This window comes from Centruroides vittatus, unplaced genomic scaffold (assembly GCF_030686945.1).
Source record: "Centruroides vittatus isolate TY-2023 unplaced genomic scaffold, ASM3068694v2 scaffold_490, whole genome shotgun sequence".
NCBI classification, from domain to species: domain Eukaryota; kingdom Metazoa; phylum Arthropoda; class Arachnida; order Scorpiones; family Buthidae; genus Centruroides; species Centruroides vittatus.
The window spans coordinates 2213164-2236428 of record NW_027122711.1 but is presented as its reverse complement, the minus strand read 5'-3'; the positions used below and the strand labels follow the sequence as shown (position 1 = coordinate 2236428).

At 24.5% G+C, this 23265-nt stretch overlaps 1 protein-coding gene and 1 long non-coding RNA gene across 5 annotated transcripts in view; one reads left to right on the top strand and one right to left on the bottom strand.

Moving 5' to 3' along the window:
* LOC136989358 (uncharacterized) overlaps positions 1 to 23265 on the top strand; it is a 315036-nt gene that overhangs the window by 274557 nt on the left and 17214 nt on the right. The window lies entirely within an intron of this gene.
* LOC136989357 (lachesin-like) overlaps positions 18109 to 23265 on the bottom strand; it is a 136301-nt gene continuing 131144 nt past the window's right edge. Inside the window, exons 8-9 of one of the 2 annotated variants that reach the window (XM_067287478.1) lie at positions 19912 to 20024; positions 18109 to 18614 (exon numbers count right to left, since the gene is read on the bottom strand). In XM_067287478.1, coding sequence (XP_067143579.1) covers positions 19918 to 20024 — 107 coding nt within the window. In that variant the 3' untranslated portion in view covers positions 18109 to 18614; positions 19912 to 19917. The remainder of the gene's footprint in view (positions 18615 to 19911; positions 20025 to 23265) is intronic. The other variant, XM_067287477.1, reaches the window with a different exon arrangement.

Here is a 23265-nt window from a genome sequence, read left to right as displayed (position 1 = left end):
GTTATAATGACATTTTGGCTGCAATTTTCAAATTGCAAAACTATAAAATTCTCATTGGCATCCATCTATTTGTCTGTCTGTCCTTCCTTAATCTCGAGAACGGAGTTAGGTAGATTAAAGTCAAGATCAGATACGAAAAGCTGGGAACAAGAGGCCACGATTAACTTTATGTGAACTTCTAGTCGAGACCGGAAGTCACGTGATTTCAATCGAAAAATTTTCTCCAGAACGGAGTCAGTCGACTGGTTTGACTGTTGTTATTAGGAAAAGTATGATGCACAGGGGCAAAACGCTAGCATATATTTTAAATTAAATAAATTTAAATAAAAAATATGACTAAAAATTTTCAGCTAAGCATTGTAACAATGTCACAATAATTTTTTCTCATTTTTAGTTGAATTATTATTATTTTTTGATGTTCAAATCATGTTATCTTTAATTTTAATAATCAGAAAGGACCATCATGCGATTAAATTAAACTGATTTTTATACTGCTTGACAGGCATTTTAATCTATATAATATAATTTAATATATATATAACTATAATTTATTTACAAATGAACAGGAACTTTAAACATATTAAAAAAAATTTTAAAGCACTTTATAAAATAAGTTTACTTTAAAACTTTAATAGTAAAAGATTATAAATAAAATATGTATATATAATAATAATAAATTTATAAAGTCTACTCTCATAGAAAAACATGCGCTTTATCAAAAATATACAACAAAATATAAGGTATGTAGCTACAGGAAAAAAAATATATATATATATATTTCACAAACTATGTACACGATATCCATTTTTTATCTTGGATAAGTTATAACTTACACAAGTTAGACTATATGAGAATCGAATTTCTAATATGAAGCTTTAAGCATTCTATTCAGCGACTTTGGACTTTCTCCCTGAAGCTACTCTGACTACAAACTCTGCATGCAATACGTTATATCCGGAGGTAATATAACGGGGGCAAAGTTGGTAAGTCAGAGAGAGATATAAATAATAGACACCAAGCCCTGTTTACGGGAATGTCCATGCTACTCACGACGCAATGAGGATAGGAAGGCCTGAAGCTACTACATGAGTAACAAAGGGATTACATGAAGATGAAACTAAGAGACTCGTCTGTTGACGATTCGATGACAACTTTGTACAACCAGAATACTACTAAAATAGACAGTTGATGTTATATCGAAGAAACAACTTTAACAGATAAATCTTCCTTTCATGTCAGAGATTGGTTATATTTTCCATTGATAACTAAGGATTTCAACTTTACAGACTGTAAATATTTGATTTTCATATCTTATTTTTAGTATATATTTTAATCGAAAATATAGTAAAATTATTAATATTATAAATGAATAAATTCCCCACCCGTTTTTTTTTGGAAGGGTGACATGTGACTTAATTTTTTTTAAACGGGAAAAAAGTTCTAGAATACTTTTATATATACATATATACATTAACACAGAATTTTTTTTAATATATAAAATGTTTTTTTAAAAAAAAAAGTTTAGGAAAATATTTATTTTAAATTATAATTTTCATCTGAAAGTGAACAACAAAATTCTATCAAAATGAAAGTTATACGATATCTTGCTTTACTTATAAATCAACAACATAAAAAGTTATTTTTCAAAGAGAGAAATATCTTTTAGTTTAATTAAATTTGCTGAGAGTGTTTTCATATATATAAATTACATGCTTTAGCATTGATGAACAGTAAACACATTAACAAATTAAAATCTGAAACTTTCAACTTTTATTAATGCAGTTATATATTAAAATGCCACTAACAATAATATATATAATTTTTATTTATGCATAAAAATATATATATTGATATATTATAAATCTAATATTTTATTTTTAATCCATATATATATATATATATATATGTATACTTATATATTATTAGCATAAAAAAATTAAAAATTAAATGGTAGAATTACTATTATAGAATTTCTTCTCAAAGGTTATGTACTAGAATATACTATTCCTTTATAAAAAATTATATATGTTTAATTTAAAAAAATATAATTTTTAATTTTGAAAATATCGTAAACAACATTTATTTATTTATAAAAATAATATATTTTATTAAAATTTATTTTGAAAAATTATTAATCAATGTTTACTTACATATCTTAGCAATATTGGTGTACAGTACATAAATTTTCAATTAAAAATGTAATATTTTTAATAATTAATTTAGAATTTATGTATAGATTTATAAAATTAATTAAGATTTTTAATTAATAGAAGCAAATTTTTAAAATAGTTTTTTTAAAAAGAACTTGGAAGATGCAAAACTTATCAAACTTTAGCACTAAAATTTAAATAATTTATTATCAATTAATTATTAATTTATTAATATAAAATTTTGAAAATTTAATTAAGGAATTTGTTATAATTTAATATTTTTAGAATAATTTTTGTTGTTTTTTTTTAAATTATTACGTAAAATACGTGGTGTTTCTGTAGTTCACGATCTACTGATTGAGAAACACAGATATGGATTAGGAGATATGCTATTGATTATATTAACTTCGTTCTTAACGGTCGAAAATGTGTTATCTCTGAGCTGAACCATAACTCAGAAAATGTTCGTTCAGCCTTAATAAAATAATTATTGATTTATTATTTACTTTATCAAAGATAATTGAATTTGATCTGGTAATAATTTACTTTATTCCCTTCATAATATATTGATTTTGATAGTGATTGTAAGTCCATATCTCTACTCTGACGACTTGCCAGTAGTTATATTATTACATTATATATCTTATTTTGAAGGTAAAAATTGTATAATATAGAATTATTAAATAGAAATTAATGTTTATTTGGGTAGTAGTGCTGAATATTGAGAGATTTTTCCATGGATAAACAGGGTGGAACGTAACGTGACAGTCACTCTTTACACTTAGATAAATATCACTAATACGTATAAAAACGTTACTCAGATTGATTTATAGATAAATCTACATTTTGAAATTATATTTTCATTAATTTGATTGGTTAGAAGCTAAATAATTCTACGATAAAGGCGGAACTTTGCGGAGTTTATAGTGATATAATATGAAAATTGACAAGTTTTTCACACGAAGCAACTTACTTGACAGTCTCATTGCCGAATAGTAAATATTAAAATCTAATTTATTTATAAAAGCAGTTAACAATTTACTCCTAGTCAATATTTTTAGCATTTTTACAACTTATTTTTTTTTTATTAGGAACATTTTTACATCATGTCTTCCACTAACCATCAGAAAATATAATTCTTAACATTTATCTTAAGATCTAATTGACTAACCACATAATTTAATTAGGTTTTTTTCCCCCTTCGTATTAATGATACTTACGTACACACAAATTATGATTTTTCTAACGAGTTGGTGAAGAAAATAATTGTTAAGAAATTAATTTGAAAATATAAAAAAATATAAAAAATTGACACATTTTAACGGGAAGAAAGAAACGTCGATGGCTTGTCACTTCAAAATCCTTTTAATATTGTGTAAACTGTTGATAAGCAAGTGTTCCATGTGAGTCACATTACTTTCGATGACCTATCATAACATGTCAGGCATGATGTCAATCATAAGGCGACTGATGCTATTCAATTGGTCGAATAGTACGCATCGTATCACGTCACACCATACCTTTTTTTTTTTTTTTTAAAAGAATTCTGGATATTTTCCACGTTCTTTAAACCTGTCTACATTGGCTAATTGCAGATTTGTAAAGCGACGATAACGCTATTTTTACACCAAGTGGAGATTTCCTTATAAGAGGAAAAATATTTTTATATTAAGAATTTATATTTATTAAAAATACAGTTTTATTTTATTATTACAACCCAGAAAAGTAATTAAAATAAAGAAAATTCAATAATTTTAAAGTCATTTATTGATTTAAATAGAATTTAATTCTAATTATTAGCTGAAATAACGTTTAATTTGAAATTTAAATTAAATAATTTTATCACTAAATATAATTATTATAAATCATTATTTAAATTTTATATATTTTATTTTACTGTAATTAATTACCGTAAGAAAATTTTAAAATTATAAAATAAAATCTTCTGAAACAATTAATTCTCTTGCGAGAAATAATTTAATGATTTTATAAATGCAGTTATAATAAATATATATATACATACATATATATATATCATTGTGTGTAACACTTGCATAGAATAATTTTCGCATTAACCTGTTAAATTAAAATCAATTTACATTAAGGGAATTTATATATTTATAAATTAAGAGACTTTTATCTTATAACTTTTCTGTAGATAACACTAATTATTTCATTTCAAACTGGTTATAATGTAATTAAAAGTACACATTAAATAAATGTATTGAAGCTAGGTTAGAGAGGCCTCAACAGGCCTTTTTGACACAGATCCAAGACACAGAAGGACCTCAACATTTAATAAAAAGTTTCTTTTTTTCAGGAGTGAATTATTTTTTATTTATTTTATTTGCATATTTATGATTTTAGGAGAGGGGTGAAACCTAGACTTATGAACAACACGTTCCCCAACATTCCCAATAACGTTCTTAACCCCTGAATATATATTAATATAGAGTATAGACTAAATTGCTCAGATAGAGAGGGTCTAATAGGTCTTTTTGGCACAGAAAGGGGCCTTAAAATTTAATATAAACTTCCTTTTGTCAAGAGTAAAAAAATTTATGTTTATTTATTTTATTTACATATTTATGGCTTTAGGAAAGGGGTGAAGATCACAATTGTGAACAACACATTCCCCGACACCTCACTCAACCTCTGAATATAGATAGATTCAATTGCTTTAAAACAAATTAAAAAGAAAATATTAGCCTTAAATCAAATTATCACTGAGCAAAAATATCTATTTAGATATAATTTATATTAAAAAAATATTTTACTCTAAATTTTTACTTGCGTGTTTTTAATATATTGAAGTTTGATCGGCACGGTCGAAAGCATATTTGTTACTTATTTTATAGTGAAATTTATTACATTAATATATCATCTGAACTTCATACATGAATGAAAATGAAATTTTCATCATTGCAAATAATATCAATCTTTCAGTTCATAAGTTCCAAATTAATATTTTAAATTTATAGTTTCGTTTAACATGAAAAATATGTGACAGATATGCATGCCTGTCAACTAGTAGATCGCGAGTAAGAGACTTACCAATACCGCTCCTTTTTAAAGGATTAGAAGCGAACCGTCATTTAAAAAAGGTTGGGAAGCATTACAATAAATGCTCATAAACATTTTATTTATTTATAATTAGGGATTTTATGCTTATAAGTCGATACGTCATCTTATCCTCTCCTCTCACTCCTCTTGTATAAGCTCTACATCTAATAATAATGTTAATTTTTTATATTTTTTTTTATAAAAGTAAAATTAATATTAAATTAATTCTAAAATATTTACAGTTTTAACTTCTTGAATATGTATATTTATAAACTATTTTTAAGCGTTAATAAATAAAATAAATAAATAAAATTAATTGGGTAAAAATCCATTGAAAAATTTACGAATAAACGAGTTTTTAATTGAAGTTTCATCAGAAACAAATAAAATTTTACTGGAATAACGTTAAATTCTATCAAAGTAGCACTAAAGTTCAATTTTAGAAGGAAATCAAAAAAAAGTCTCATGATGATAAAATTTAATGTACCTAATAAACCATTGATGATGCCTTCAAAAAATAAAATAAATAAATAAATAAATAAAAAATAGTATTAAGAATAAAAAAAAAATTTGAAATTTAAATTTCAATTTAACCAATGAAATTTTAAAGTAGAAGATGCGAAATAATCCTAGTTGATTCCTAAACTAAAAATCAGTCACTTGATTGAAAATCACAGAAACTTATATTATAGCCTATCGGTTGGATGGATAAGGGAAATTTAAAAGATTTTTTTATGTATTTTCTAACAACTTTCAAGGGAAATAAAAGAAGTTTTAAAGTAGTTTAGGGAATAAAATAAAAGGGAAAAAATAATAATAATTAATTTAAATATTAATTCAAAATCAATCATGCGAATATGATTGATATAAAGTAAAGTTTTCTATCGATCTGCTTTCATAAAATCAAAAACAGATGATTCAATCATTTAATTATTATATAACTTAATTTCAAATACAGATAAATATATATATATATTATATATATATATATATATACTTACATATACTAAAGCTATTATTAATTGTTTAATGTTTAAATTAAATATTTGTATTGTTATCGTTGCTGTATACACGAATTACAACTCGCAATTTAATTTAATAAATTTATAAAATATTTTAAAATTATTCTTTTAAATATAATATAAAAAAAATAATAATAAATTCTGATTTTTCCTAGTTGAAAATAATTTTTTAATGTTTTTAATTTATTAATTTGATTTCAAAATGTAATTAAGATACACGTAAAGTTAATAATTGTGAGTGATATCTACAACGAATTTTTTATATTTTTTTTGTAAATTATGAAATTATTTTAAAAATCTTTTAATGTACGTTTTTTAATTGAAAAAAAATGATAAAAAAATTGACATTTTTCGGAGAATGTCATAATTTATTCGTGATTAATTATGCTTCTGAAAATACTTGAAAGATTCCCTCTGGAAATGGATTGAATTTACATTTGTTAGGTTCATTTGATTAACTAACACCGAAAATGATCATTTTTGTAATTAAAATTACACTTTTTTTTTAAAGTAAAGAAAAATAATCAAATAATTCTGTAGAATACCAGAACGGATGACCTAGTAATAAAAAAAAGTATAGTTAGTTGTTTGAAATATAAATTGTAAATCACCTAAAAAACAAAATCCAGACAGATAAACAGACTTCAAAATTTAGTTTTTGTGATGTATATGTAAATATACGCCTTAGGAACTAGTTTACATACACACACCTATGTATATGTGCGTATGTTTGTAGTTATGTGTATGTATGTGTTTATATTTATGCAAATAAGCTAGTATGTATGATATCCTTCAATGATATACTATATATATAGAATAAAGAAATATATACAAATATATTGTAGATTTACACTTATTCAACTCTTGAATATCTGAAGCCATCTTCCTCCTCTTTCTCCTCCTCCAAACACACACACACAAACAAAATAAAAAAATTTCACGTTTATATGAGAATTATCCTACGTTTCCGCTTTAATATATCTGATTCATGCACTAAAACTTATAAATAGATAAATAAACAATATATTAATTGTATAAAAATAAACTTTTTATTATATTTAGCAATATCATTATCAATATATTTAATTGTATACAGCACTAAATATACACAACAAATGCATTTTTTATCACTATAAGTTTTTAATTTATTTAAGCATAAAAAAATTGTCTTAGCAAAAACATACTTCTATTAATTCTCTTCTTTGTCAAAAACAATTAAAGTGTTATTAATCAGATTTAGAAAATAATAAAGTGATTATTTATAGAGATGTTAGGAAGTATTTTAAAAAAAACAATTAAATTCGATACTCTCTTGAAATTTGTTAATATTAAATTGACGAAAATAAAGGAAATTAATAAGAACAGATTTCGATGATTTGTTAAGATTTTAATTGTTTTCCCCTCTTGTTTACAAGAAAATTTAAAAAATTTTTTTAACAATTAAATTATTTTTGACAAAAGAAAATTGCTACAATTTGATTGAGCACTTCTCTATCCCTCTCTAGAGCACCTACACTCACGTTTTAAAGTGCAGATTATTATTAGGGGGTAGAGTCTATTCAAGGATCTAGGATGAAAAAAAAAGGAAGAGAGTGGAGGGATAAGGAAGAGGCAGGGATGAGGGTATGAGGAAGATTATTTCTATTAATATAAAATAAATTTATATTATAAATAATCACGAATATTTTATATTATATGAGAATTTAATCAAGTATTTTTGCAAATCCTAATGCCGTGTTTTGAAGTATAAAATAATATTTATTTATTGAAAAATTTGGAATTAATTGAATACAATTGCGTTTTAACTAGTTAAATAAAGTTTAAAATTTTTAAATAATACAATCGTATGAAGTTACATGACTTCAACGTTACGTTGCGTGACATATTGGCGTACGAAGTTATGTAACTTAATGTTACGTTACGTGATTTTAAATGTTTAATAATAAATTCAACAATTTTCAATAAATTATAAGAATAATTAGCTTCTAAATTCATTTATTTACTAGACATTTAAATCTTAAAAATGTATATATATATATATATATATATAAGAATACTTTTGATAATTAAAAAAGAATATATTAACAATTAGCCAAATTAACGGGATATAACTTGGCCAATTAAGCGTACAGATATTACGTAATTTAGACTAAAGGTAGACAATTAAGACACCATCTTGTACTAAATTTAATAAGAAAAATGAAATTAATTGATTTAGAATATTCAGGAAGAAATAATCGATCGGGAATGGAACTCGAACCCGCAACTCATGTTGCCAATTACTTCCAGATCAATTAATTTAAAATATATAAACACGCGGGTCACTTTTGATAATTAAAAAATAAATTATTAAAGAAAATAATATATATATATATAACTTATATTTTATAATATTTATAAAAAAAAAAAAAAATATATTTCAATCTTCCAAGAAGTTTTAGAAAGTTATCCTGGAAGATTTTTCTATAAAATAAATAAATAAATTTATTTATTTATTTTATAAAATCATAATAACAAATAAAAATATTAATAAAATAGAATTTGTATATTAATATTTAAAAAATGGAAAACAAATTCAAAAATTCTTGTAAAAATTATTTAAATTAAAATAAATAATTTATTTATTTTAATTTAATATGATTTTTCTTATTATTTATGTTATTTATGGAAAAAAATCTTAATTTGGAAGAATTTTAAAGAAATTTTTAAGAAGTTTATTCCAAAGTTTCTCAACTTTTTTCTTTCTTTTTTTTGTTTAAGATTGTTTTCAGTTCTTTGAAAGTCGAAACATTTTTAAGAAATAAAGTTTAAAATCTCAAGGGATGAAGGATCTACTGGTTGAAAATACCAATCATATAAAATATTAATAAAAACAATTTATATTTACGTCTTATATTTTTTACTGTTAAAAATTATTTATTGAACGTTATTTTACAAATATATATATAGGCCTATATTTTTGTTCTTTTAGCATTAGACCTATATAATCCTTGAAATTTTCTTAAAATTTCGGGCCCCATAAGTTTCAAATTATAAACCTCACAAGATTTTTTTAAATACAATGTGGTTTTGTAGCTCATTTTTAATGCTTTATAATTTTTTTAACCTTTTAGACCTGTAAGACTTTAATTTGGAGCTGTTTTAGACCCTCAGGACTCTAAATTTTGATAAATTTAGGGTCCTTACCTTAAAATTAGGCGTAAATATCACATGAAACGTGTTCTTGAGCGTTTTATCATTTAGGAACCTATTTTAAACCTATAACACCATCAAAATTTAAGAAAATTTTGAAGATCCTATAGGTTTTTCACATTAATTTTGATAAAATGAGCCTTTATACTTTACTTTAGACATTAAAATATAATATCGGACTTCGCGATGTTTGTTATGTTTAATAAACATTGATTATGTTGTAAATTGAAGAATTTCTTATGAAAAATTTCTAAATTATTATTATTTTTTCAATAAATGTGTTAACCTCTAATTTATCTAATTATAACAGTTTGTTGAGCTTTTAATTATTAGAAAAACATTTTTCACAATAAAGATGTTGAATGGTGAAGTTGAGAAACGTATAAATCGATTAGATATCCAAATAAATAAATAAAGGCGGTCCTACACCATAAAAAACTGTATTTAACATGTAGAATAGAAGAAAAACAAGCTCACTATGAGCTACTTTATTGATAGATACGCGCTATATCCGGGTGGCTATGATAAACGTGGAACTAGGGATCAACTAATTCTCATTATTCCAATTCTGATAATGGTACTGGGATACAAAACGCATATAAATTTTCTTAATAACAGAATTTCTGTATTTAATAAATTCTTTAGATGAAAGCAAGCAAGAAATTTAATGTACGATTATCAATAGCCAAGCTAACATCGTACATAATGTTTAGAGGTATCTAAACTGATGATTAATAGATGTATTAATACAATTAATTACAGTAGAAGGTCACAAACTTTAGCTGTTTCTCTGTTTCTGTGGTATAAGTAGTACTGATATCGTCAAGCAGGTAGTCAAGTTGAATGGTTCCGACTCACTCCCAGGAGGATCCGGGATCGATTCCCGTTGATTTTATTCATCTATCTCTCTGCTTGACCCATCACGAGAATCTGTCCAGTCTCTGTGATAGACACGCATTGGTCCCATTGCAAAATAAAGTCATTGTGCCATATAAAAGAGGTAAAAATCGAATATATATATATCGAGTCTCTAATAACTCTTTATAACTAAATATTCTTTTAATTGTATACAAAAAATACTTTATGTATTATTAAAATTGACCAATAAGCTTGCAAAAATATTCGTGATTTTGTTTGAATAATATTAGATTATACGCTAATACAACATTCAATTTCGAATCTTGGTGTTTTTCCTATATTTATTTATTGAAGATACTATGCATTAGAATTTATTAATTTAATAATATCTAGTAAGATAATTATTTACAAATTATAAATGATTCAATTAAGCTGAAAAGTTTATCATTCCGAATAAAAATTTAATAAAATTTTCTAATACCAAGCATAAGATCGAAACATCTCCTTTGAGATCTTTTATTAGCATCTTATAAGAAAACAACGTAAATATTTAATTATTTAATTTTAAAAATATTAATAATTAATTTACAATCTTATAAAAATTGCTATATTTGTTTTATATAAATGGAAAATATTTATATTAAATCACAAATTAAAGAATACTTTTGCCGTGTTTATTATTAGTAAGAGTTGAGAGAGATGAAGGAAGAAAAATTCGATGAAATCTCTTAAGATTATGTTAAATGATCAAGAAATTCCTATTGTAGTAAGGTTTAAACATTTTGGAATTATTCTGGATGAAGAGATGAATTGGGAGCTTGAAGTAGATTAGAAAGATACTAAACTCAAACATCCAGTTGATCGGAAAATCTCATTCATCTCATTAAGGTTCGTGATAGAGAGATTAAAAATATATATTTTTACTGATAAATATAGAAGTGAAGCTGTACTTGCAGCATTTTTTATTATTATTATTATGATTTGAATAATGAATGAATATATATTTTTTTTCCAGAACTTATTTTATCTTGTCAAGTTTCTTCCGTTCCCCCCCATGAAAGAATTATTTGTAATCTTATAAACTAAAATTTTCCGATAAGAATTGAGATTATTGAAGCTTCTCTGGATACAAAATCAAAATAATGAGTATCTTATGAATATTTCATAAATATATTTAATTTATATTTTATGTATATATGTATAATTTGCTTATTAAGTTATTTTAATTTAAAATTTCTTATTAAATTTTATATGAAATATTGTAATTTTAAAAAATCTAATTATGTATTTAATTGTAATTAAACGTGTAATAAATTCTTTTTTTTTAAAAATAGAATATTTTCAAATATTTAAATAATTAAATTACTTTTATTTATTAAAATTATATCGGAATTAATTCTAATGATGAAAATCTTAAAATTATTTACACTACTCCATACACGTTTAATAGCTTAAAATTGAGAAAATATTTAAAAATTTTATATAAAATAATAATTATCGAGTGTAATAAATTACTAAATTAATAATATATATATTTATTTAAATAAATATTTTCAGCATTTAAGTTAAAAAGAATCATTAATAAAGCATCAAAATATAATGCTTTAATGATGAATTAGTACGAAAAAAATAATTTATTTATTTTTAATTATAAAGTAACAATATAATATAAAATATAGAAAAAGACGTTAAAATTATTGTAGTTTATATTTAAAATAAATAAATTATAGATATATAAAGCCCAAATATATAAACAACATCATCTAACCTAGCCCAAGGGAGAAGGACATTCTTGTTTTATTCCTGCTATTTCTTTAGCTATTAACTTAATTGCTTTTATATTATATCACTACCACTTAAGTATAACCATAAAATTTTTATACTGTTTAATTTAAACCGTAAATCCAAAATAAATATAAATTTTTTATAATTTAAATAAGAGAAATATTTAGCCTTTAAGTAATGCATAAAACATATAAAAGGATGCTCTAGCGATCTTTCTTACACATGTATTCATGTAGATCGTGTGTATATAATACCCATTGATGCAAATAATGTTGTAAGTGCTGTCAACGTTGGGATATAAGGAGTTGATTATAAGAGATATGTTGAATAAATAGACGAATGAAAAAATATATATATCCAATAGAATAGGATAAAGGTGACGAGGTCCTGCCACAGTTGTTTACGCTTGTTTGCACACAAGATGTAATCCTAACTGGTCTTCCTTTCGTTTGGTGTCTCTCGTCAATATCCAGTGACCGGAACATACGATTCACCTATTAAATAGCTTTCCTGCAGCTCTTGGATATTGTATTTGTTTGCTTAGTTTCTTCAACAAATGTTACAGGAATCTAATTCAGTAAATGAATTTATTTAAATTTTTTTTTGTATAAAATATTAATAATAATAATAATAATACTTTTCTGATGAGTTAGTAGCGATCAATAATAAAGATGTTAAATTTCAATAATGAAATTTTCGGAATGATAAATTTTTTTTTTGTGGTGAATTAACACGTATCAATTTCGAGTGAATGTGTTGAAAAAAGTACATAAAAATTCAACATATGAATAAATATCGATAAAAAAAACTGAATTTATATTCTTAATTTTATAATGTTTCCCTTCATCAAGTTAATGAATGAGTTTTCGACGTATCATTTTAACCCATTTCCTGAGAGGTGATTAAGCGGAATAAAAAAATGAATATAGAAAAAAAAATACACTCATGAATATTCCCGAAGCGAAAGTACTTACAATCGTTAAATATTTATTATTATTATTATTATTATTATTTAAAATTAATGTATAAGTATATAACTGTTTAAATGTTATATATATTCATAAACTGAATAAAAATATATTCAAATGTTATAAATAAATATATATATATATATATGTATAAAAAAAGAAAGTATAGAGAAGAAATTTAAGCAGAAACGACATTTTAAAAGATATATTTTTCAATTCAATACTTGACAAACGATTGTATCAAGTCATAGTTTGTGTCTTTTCACTTCTAGCAAACATCAGTAAGATTCAAAGGATGTAGGAAAGATACTTAAGCCGCATCCTTGAGAAGAAGGTACATGGGCCTCAGCAGGCAGTCATTTTCCCTCAAATCCCGGAACTAAAATCTCAAGGGGAGTTTGGAGTCTAGCCAGCTAGCCAGGGGCTTCGTACGATGACTATTGATTAGATTGCTGGTGCCCCCAGGAAGACGTCTTATTGGCTTAGACGGTCATACTTAGGGGGTAGACACAGATCCCATCCGTTCTGACACTATCCTCTACTGTCCGGCTTCCATTTTCTTCTGTCTCTTAGCTAGATAACACCAACACCAAGAAAAATAGATGTATCTATGGTTTGGTTTGCTGTTGATGATCTTCTTAATAACATCCTGCAACAATCAGATGAGATGAGGTAACGTTAAATGTTGAAGAGTGTAGATGGCTTCGGTAATCAGCACAATCGCTATCTTTCTAACTTGATAACACAACTTTCTTCTTACAAACTTTAAACAGATATTTTTTTTCTTCTTTCCTTAATATTAATAAACTTTTATTAGTTATATAGAATTATAGTTATTAAATTTATTTTTACACCTTTTGTCTAAACTACAGTTTTATTTCTTTTCTAATCTTTCATTAATGGAGTAGAGGTAACTTTTTTCCAAGGTTTCTTCTGTAACTGTATTGACTTTTTTCTTTTATTTTGTTACGTTTCTTCTTTTATATCTTCTACAAAAATCTATGCTATATCAAAACTTTTACATGGTTTCTGGTGAAGATTTTCTTCGAATATAAATTTGTCTTCTACTTTTTATAAAAGTTTATTTAATTTTAAACGTTTAAAAACTAAAAAAAAACCAAAAAATGTGTGTTTTTCTATCTAAAAAAAGCCCATTCAGAATAATTTAACACGCATTCTGTGATTCATAACTATTATTTCAGCGAACTGAAGTAACAGTATATCCATCCTTTAGTGTATAATTTATAATAGAATCATTTAGTGGCAGATATAAAGGATGATATTATATATTAAAGTCTGAAAGGATACCTCAAATGCGACATTAAAATCGCCGGTTACTAACAATAGGAACATAAAACCAAGTTTTGTGTGAGGTCAACATAAATTATTTGTTGAAAATATCCAACGTAAAACACGATATGCTTGACACTTTATGTGCCATACTTCGTCGTTTTTACGATTTAATGAATGTTTGTTTTATGAAGTTTACATATGAATATTATTGAATTAAATTGAAGACAAGGCAATACACTAGTAATCTATTAAATTTACATACGTTCCAGCTAAATTACTCGACAGACTTCTAGAATAAAACAATGTTCTTTCGTAAAATTTATTTATTTTTTTCAGTTTTGTTAGAGAGAATTTATATTTATCATATTACATTTGTAATCATTTCATTATTTATGTATATATTTCGAAAATTTTGTGATATTTTATTATAAATAATAAAACATTCCACTCACGTTACTTAAACAAGATTATATAACAGATAAAGTACATCATAACTCCTTTTTTTAAATATAATTTTCCACACAATGTTTATATAAAATCTTATCGCACAATTTTAATATTTTAATTTTTATCATCGTTACTTTATTGCGTTACGTTTCTGTTACATTTTAAGCAAGCAGTACAGCGTACAAAATAATATTTTAAATATTCAACATTTAAATTAGATTAACTTACGCATATAACGCTCACCCCCCTCCAATGACTTATTTATACTTAATTTATTGCATTTTATTAAATTCGAACGTAATTTAAACATAATTATTCATTTAAAAAACAAGATTCGTACATTTCTCCAACGATCTTTTTATCATAATTGATAGCTGTTAATGTGACATTATACTTATACACGTCGAGGTAAATTGTTAAACATTAAAAAAATTGCACGAACCCCGTTATCTTTACAGATAATGCATAATAATGATAGCGTAGAGTTGTCCCGATAGAGAAATGTCTCGTACTCATAGAATATTAAACAATTTTATCCTAAATAAAATTCCTATATATAGAGAGAGTGAGATGAGGAACATGTTTACTCGCAGGAAAAAAATAGGAGAGAAGAGAAGATATCGTTATTTTCAACTTAAATCGTGAAAAGATTCTGTTCTTCTGGATGGGGGAGTTGGGTAAAAATTATTAAACGATGGTTTTTTTTCTTCCTTAGTAACGAATTTAAACCGTACATCACCGCTACCTGAGCTGACAAGGTTTGATGACAAGCGAGTATGACGCCTGCACAAGTAACATTGCTTTGGGCTAAATCAGTCGTTGTTAACAACTTATCGCACTTGAAACGTATCAAATTCCGATCTATCAGTTTTCCGGTTGTGGAGGGCCATCTGGCGTTACAAAGCTACATTAATATCTGTCTAGTTGAAAGTCGTTTTTCACGCTCCCTCCCTCCCTCTTTCTTTCTCTCTCTCTCTCCCTTTCTCTTCTACACCCCCTGAGACAACGGCGTAGATATAGTCCTAAGGGAAATTCTCTACCTTATTTTTTTTAAAAATTTTTTTCTGTTTTAAAATACTGTATCTACTAAAAACCCTTTCGCATAACGATGGCAAAAGATGATATTTTCGCTGGAGAAGGTGGAAAGTTCTTTTATAGCATAAGACTCATTTTCGCTTTAAATGCTTTAGACACCCTCCGTCTGCTGTCAATAAAGTTCACGCTAGAACACGGAAAAGGAGGGGTTTGAGATGCAATCCATTAGGACTAACGACCCGTCTTCTTCGCGTACAGACACCACTGCTTCATCGACTTGGTGGCATATGTTGTAACGTTGGTGAGCAGTGTGCTCGTTTACCATAGCATCAACCCCTCAACGCTTTCGTCACCTTATTCTTGTCTGTACGTTCTATTCCTTTAAACATCACTTTGTTTAATAGTCTTTATTCTATTGTTTCCAGATGAATTTTTTTCCCCTTTTCTCCCTCGTTCTATCTAATTTCTTCAGTATTTGCTATATAGATATAGAGTAATTTTTTATCCTGAAGCCATTTTCTAGTCTTGCAAAGATTAAGGATTCTGCAATTGAATCGCTGTCAACTTTGTCTTCTCTCAAAATGATTAATTTTCCTCATGACAAGTTTTCATTGAGTATAATAACGCCATGCGTTATATAGCTACAAAGACTTTATTCTAACGCCATTATGTGTATAATCGTCCTTAAACTGTAATCAATGAGGATTCTTTTGTCTAACTTAAGTTTTTTTCATAGTCGTACATTTATGACTGGATGAGTTTTATTTAGCTCATTCAAGTAAAAACTGTTATTCTGAATGGGCTGAGAAATTGGAAATTTGTGAATTCATAAATCTTTTATATTGCCTCTAATAAATTATGTCAGCACTTGGGTATTAAAATTTTTCTTGATATATTTTCATATCTAATAGTTTCTACTCACTTAAAACTGTCGGGTTTTTTTTTCGTTTCGTAATAATTTTTGAAGGTTTTTTTTATTTTTAAACAGAAAAAAAAATGTCGAAAATAATTTTCGACTGCTTATCTAGAGAGAAAAATCAATGTTTTGAAGATTTATCTTGTTAAAAAATATTATTTCTCGAGTTTAAAATATTTATAAAAGTGTTAAAATTCTTTCTCCAATGCATTTACAGTCTGGTGATTACGATGCTTAACGCGTTTAGAAAATCTTAAAATTTTAATTAATATTAGTTATATGCTTTGTTAATTACTTTTGTAACAAATTTTAATATGTTTATCTTGAAGATAAAATTCTAATTTCTTGAATAGAAACAAGTTTATGTTTAAATAATAATAATAATAATACTGTTTGAAAGTAGAAGTTGGATACTTAAAACTACTCACTTGCTATAAATAAGAAAAGCAAAATTGAATTTTGTCTATAAAGAAAATTATATTATTATAAAATTTTTAAAGTAGGAAAGACTAACTTCTATTTTTTTTCTTTATTATATTTATATCTTAATCAAATTTTCTAGAAGATAAACAAAATTTACTAACTATACTTTACATAATGATTATCCTTTAAGTATGACATCTTCAACATAAAACTAAGTTTTTGTAATGTTTAATTCCTCGCTTAGAACCGAACAATAACGAGATTAAAGAAATTTTACTACAAATTGATAGACGTTATTGTCTTCTTTTATAATATACAATAAAAATTTATGTAGTCCATTTGAAAGAATGTTGAAAGAAGATAGGCACATGGAAGTGGCAAGAGAGTAATCAAGGATTTGTAATAAACCTAAGTCTCCGCATCTGTTGGTCTTATGATCACAGCAGGTGGACTATCCATTGATTGGGAAAAAGTTCATATGTTGTTGAGAATCATTTCTCCCCTGGTATAAATGCCGTTTCCTTATGAGAAGTGCTAATGATGCTTAAGGTGATTCTCAATCTGTTCTGTTATGATACCAGAAATCATATTGGAGGGTTAGTTGATCTTAAGTGATAATCTGATGATTCCATTAATAATCCATAGAAAAAAAAAAGAGAGAGAGACATCTTGCAAGTTATAAATAGAATCTACACTTTATGAAAATATAGAAAATATTACGAAATTAAATTTAAATTTATTATTATAATAATGTTTTTATGTTGTGTAAATGTATAAATATTCAAATAAATCTATAATATATATATATATTTTTAATATATTTTTAATATATTAATAATATTGCAATTAAAATATATTTTTATATTATTACAAACCAATTTTACATGTTTTTATACATTATTCATTAAACTAAACAGCAATTTTTTAAAAAATTAAGTAAATAAAATATAAACATATTTTATGATTTTTTTACATTTTAATTAAACAGAAATTTTACATAATCTCTCATAAAGATGCAATCTTAAAAAGTTGTTGTTGTTGTTGTTGCTGCTGCTGCTGCTGTTTTCATTGGATAAATTGTTCGATCTGAATTTTTTTTAATAAATCAAAAATTAAAAAAGTCACATAATCGCGAATTTAAGAATTTGTACAGTATTTTCAATTTCTCACTTCATTTTTTTTTTTTAATATTTTGAAATTTAATTTGGCACACTTAAAGTTGTTCAATGCTTTTCCCCCTGTTTTCTTTCCTCATTTTTTGAAAGGAACCAATACAAAAAAATGAATTAATTTGAGCTGTTTTCTATCTTTATACCCAGCTGTGGCAAAAAAAGCCTCAGATATGACAGATAAAACTTTCAAAAATTGTAAAATTACCGAGTGGAACATAATATCAGTGAATAACATAACAACGTATAGAACACTTTGGAACAGTATCTCGTACTCGAACTTTTACTGGTACCTGCCAAAAAAAAAAAAAAAACATATATATATATATATAGAAATAAATATAATTAATTAATATAACACATTATATCCTTATTTAGTAATATATTAATATCGTTTATTAATAAAGCTAAATTGAGAATATTTATTTATAGTACGAATTAATAAATTAATTTTCGAAAATGTTTTTTTTTTTTTTTGTTTAATTGATAAGAAATTGTTTTAAAAATTAGTAAAGTAATCAAATTAATTTAAAAATAAAGCTTGATTAAAAAAGAAATTTTTTTAATGAAATTGATAAATTTACATTCTTTAATTTTAATCATTTTCACTTTTATTTTATGAAAGTGAAAATGAAAGTTCTTCACTTTCATTTTCACATTCATTTTATTTATCATTCAATTTCATTAATTATTTTTAATGAAAATGAAAAGAAATTTACATAAAATGAAAGTGAAAGCTAATTCTGTAAATTTAATTAAATAAACTGTTGTAAATTCATAATTATATTTTATTTTTTTAAAATATAAATCAATATATAAATGTGTTTTAAGATTATTAAAAGATAAAATCGAGTTCTAAATGCTCTGAAATGTTTATAAATAATTCGATTTATATAGAAATTAAGAAAATATACGTTTCTTTATATCGATTTATGTGTACTAAATTTCACAATCTTAATTATTCTCAAGAAGTTTAATGACCTAATTTAGGACAAAATATATTCGGGATAAAATTGAAAATATTCTAAAACCCATAATTTTTATAAGATTTAAATAATTTTACTTAAATTTTATATATAAAGTTTAAATTTTTAAAATAAAATCTTGACTGTATCAATTACTTCTTCCATTCTGACAATTAATCAATGTAGAATTTAAAGCTTAAATTAATCAATAAATTGCTTTATAGTCCAGATTTTTTTTTACAAAAAACAAAATTTAAATTTTTAATTCAATAATACCAAAGAGGAGGGAAAAAAGTATTTTATAACTTTAATATAAACAGTTTAAAGACTTAATTATTAAAATTAACTTTCGCTTTTTGCTCTTTAATGAAATTTGATTAATTTTTATAAATTTCGTTTTCTTTAAAAAGTGAAATTTACAATTTTATACGTCAATCTTTTCGCTAGTCGATAAATTAGTTTGAGAACTTAATTACTTTTAAACATAAACTTTAAATAACTTTACGAATAAATAAATAAAAAATTAGATAAAATATTTTAAAGAAGCTATCAATGTTTTACAGGGATTTTAAAATATTAAAAAAAAATTATTAACAAAAAAAAAAAGAATGGAAAATCTAATTACCATAAGTTACATACCTCTTCCCTCTCCGTACTTTTGTTGGTTTCCAGGCAAATGTGGTTTAGGATTATAATCCTTGTCTTCTACTGAAACTTGCTGTCTTTCTTCAGAAGAGGCTTATTGAAAAAAGAACGAGGAAAGAAAAGAGTTTTATTTTTTTTAAAAAAAGACTGAAAGTAAATACCATACTTATGTAATTTTCCTATTAATAATATCTAGATATATTACATAGGAATTGTAGAAAAGAAAAGTTTTTGGTTGGGACCCATCCTACTAGTTGTTATTCTTTTCTAATCCAGAATTCATGAATATAAAGTAAACATACAAAAGCAGAAATTCCTAACTTTGCTACACATCCAAGGATTTAGTTTAGATAGAACGAAAAAGAGTTAGACTAAAGGGGAATGTGTAAGGAGCCATTTGTATGTCATCCGTTGTTTCGGATTTTAAAGAAAGATCAAACAAATCTTCTGGAACAGAAAAGGAAGAACGGTAAATCTAACCTAGACTAAAGTATTTGTCAAATAAAACGGGAAATCCGCAAAGAGAAAATCACTATATTTTACACCATCGGGATTTGGCGAGTTAATCCTCTGGGGAGACTGACTAGGACAACTGACAATAAACCCACTACCCCTTATCTGACAGATTAAAGCGAAGCGTTCATCAACTCTGCCATTTGATGGATGTCCTACCATCTTTTCACCAAACCTTAATTCACTGTATGTCAATAGAATACACCATTCAAATACTGTCACTTTTTTTCTTCTTTCCCATGGAATTGGCCAACTCTTTTAATCTTGATGAGCATTCCAGTCACCTTGGATAAAGAGGTCATTTTTATCCCAAACTTTTCCCTAATATCAATATTTTATCTCACTTGTATACACACAAATAAATATAGGCTATTAAGCTTAGCTTTCTTCTATTTATATATATATATATATATATATATATAATATTTTTTAAAAATAGAATAAATAATTATAATTTTGATAAGTTTCGAATTAAAGAGCCTTTAAATTAATAATTTAAAAAAATTACTAAAAATTAAATTATTAGTATGACACTTTCAGAAGAATTTATACTTTTTTAAAAGATATTAAAAAATGATTAAATTAGAAGAGAAAGTAACCATTTTAATACAAAATTAAATTAAATGAAAAATGTTATTTTTTCCCTTCTTCTTCTTCTTCTTCTTCCTTCTTTTCGTTCTTGTTCTTCCTCTCGAAGTCTTTTCTAAATCGTTTTACTTAAAAGCAATTTTAATCAAGTTTAATTACGAAAAGATATCCGCTTCTGCATTGCAAGAGTAAGAAATTCATTCACTTCACATTCAACTAGACGAGGAAAGACCATTTGTTGTACCTTAGTACAGATAACAGTAAATGTGCGTAATGAATCTTCCTGTAGCGTTGTTAGCTCAACAGCCATACAGTAGACCTTACGTTCTCTGGAATTCAGTACACGATGAGAGCAGAAAATAAGGACGATACCATAGCATGTTTGTGTAGCTTTAACTGTATACTGTGTTTAACGGTGCATTTCTCTACAGGTTTGCTCGCAACTAAGTTTTACTGCCCTACTCTCCTCTTTTATGTCTTGGTGCTTGTTTAAGACTGCTAGACACACCCCGGACATTCCGTTAACATCTAAAACATTTGTTGGAAATTCATTATTACATTTTCTGTTGCGCAAAGCAATAAAATCAACTGATGAGCAATGCAAGAATATTCTATGCAGTAAGTAAAGTAAATGGTTTCTCTCTTCTCTTTCTCTTTCGCTTCAGTAAAGGATTTTAAACATTTAAGTTTTAATTGTAGTTTATATCCATTAAAATCAAAATTAATTCATAATTTTTACTAAATTTTTACGAACGTTTTAAGATTAAATTTTAACCGAACATTATTGCTAAATCGATATACTCTTCACTCCACTTCATTGAGATTATGTATTTATTTTAATTCAAAAACTGTACTAAAATTCGAAATTAGAAATTCTTTCACTCGTCTGAATGTTTATAAATATATTTTTCCTTTAAATTTTTAGAAAGATCCAATTAAAAATCCGTAAAGACGGCATTTTAATTTTTTTTTCTTTTGTATATAAGACTCATTTAATTTGATCTCTTTTATTTTAATAAATAGTTTTAAGCTTTAAAAATTGATTTAATTTAATTATAACTTTGTATAAGTAAAAAAAAGCACAAAAATTTAATTGATTTTTCAACAAAAACATCTTCAAATAAATTTTTTATCTTTTAAAGTACACTGGAAAACATTACACGCATACAGAAAAAAGACTACTTTTATTTTAGATTCAATTCTAACCATTCTCGAAAATCCCAAGAGGAACATAGTTTCCAATAAGAAAGAAAAGAAGGAAAAAATATCAAAAATATAGCCTCATAGTTAATAAAAAGGAAAGGAAAAAAAAGTATATATATATATATATATATATTACTATATACACACATACAAAAATATGCTTTTTCTCTTATGACTTGGTTGTAGAAATATAAAAAGAAATTTTTTAAAAAATCATAAAAATGTAAAAATTACTTTTTAAAAAAATTACTTTTGTTACCCTGAAGACATTGGTATTTTGAAAAAATAATCATTGAAAGAAAAGGAATATTAAAAGAAAAAATAAATAAATAAAATGAAATAAAAACGAGAAGAAATAATTACACAAATATGTAAACATTTTGTAAAAAAATTATTGAAAAGTAATGTTTAAAAATAATCTTAAAACTTTGATTTTAAGTTTGAATAATATAAAATAATAAATCATTAAAAATATATAAATATGTTTATTTTTATATTTAAAATGAAATATCAACTGAAAATAAATGTATTTTTTTTTTGTTATTTTTAATGGAAAGAATTAAATAAAATTAAACAAAATACTAATTTATTAATTGTTAAAGTAATTCTTAACTAAAATTTAAATAAATTATAAAAATTTTAATTAATTGCATAAAATTATATACTTTTTAAGATGTAAATTAAATCAAATTTAAAAAATGCTAATTTCATTTTATATAAGTAAATAAATATAAACTCAAATAATCAAATAAATGAAAATATAAGTAATTTATAACTATTAGATTTTTTTTATATTAAATAAATATAAATATAAATAAATTTTTATATTAAATATTAAAATTTTATAAAAATATTTTTTTACGAATATTTATTTATTTATTTATTTATTTATAACGTGTTATGAATTCTATCAACGATTTTATCTCCTTAAAAATTATTTAAATAAATAATAATCATAATATCCTTATTTATATATAATATAAGTTATATAAATGTGTTTTTTAATGTATTTTTTTAAAAATAAATTTAC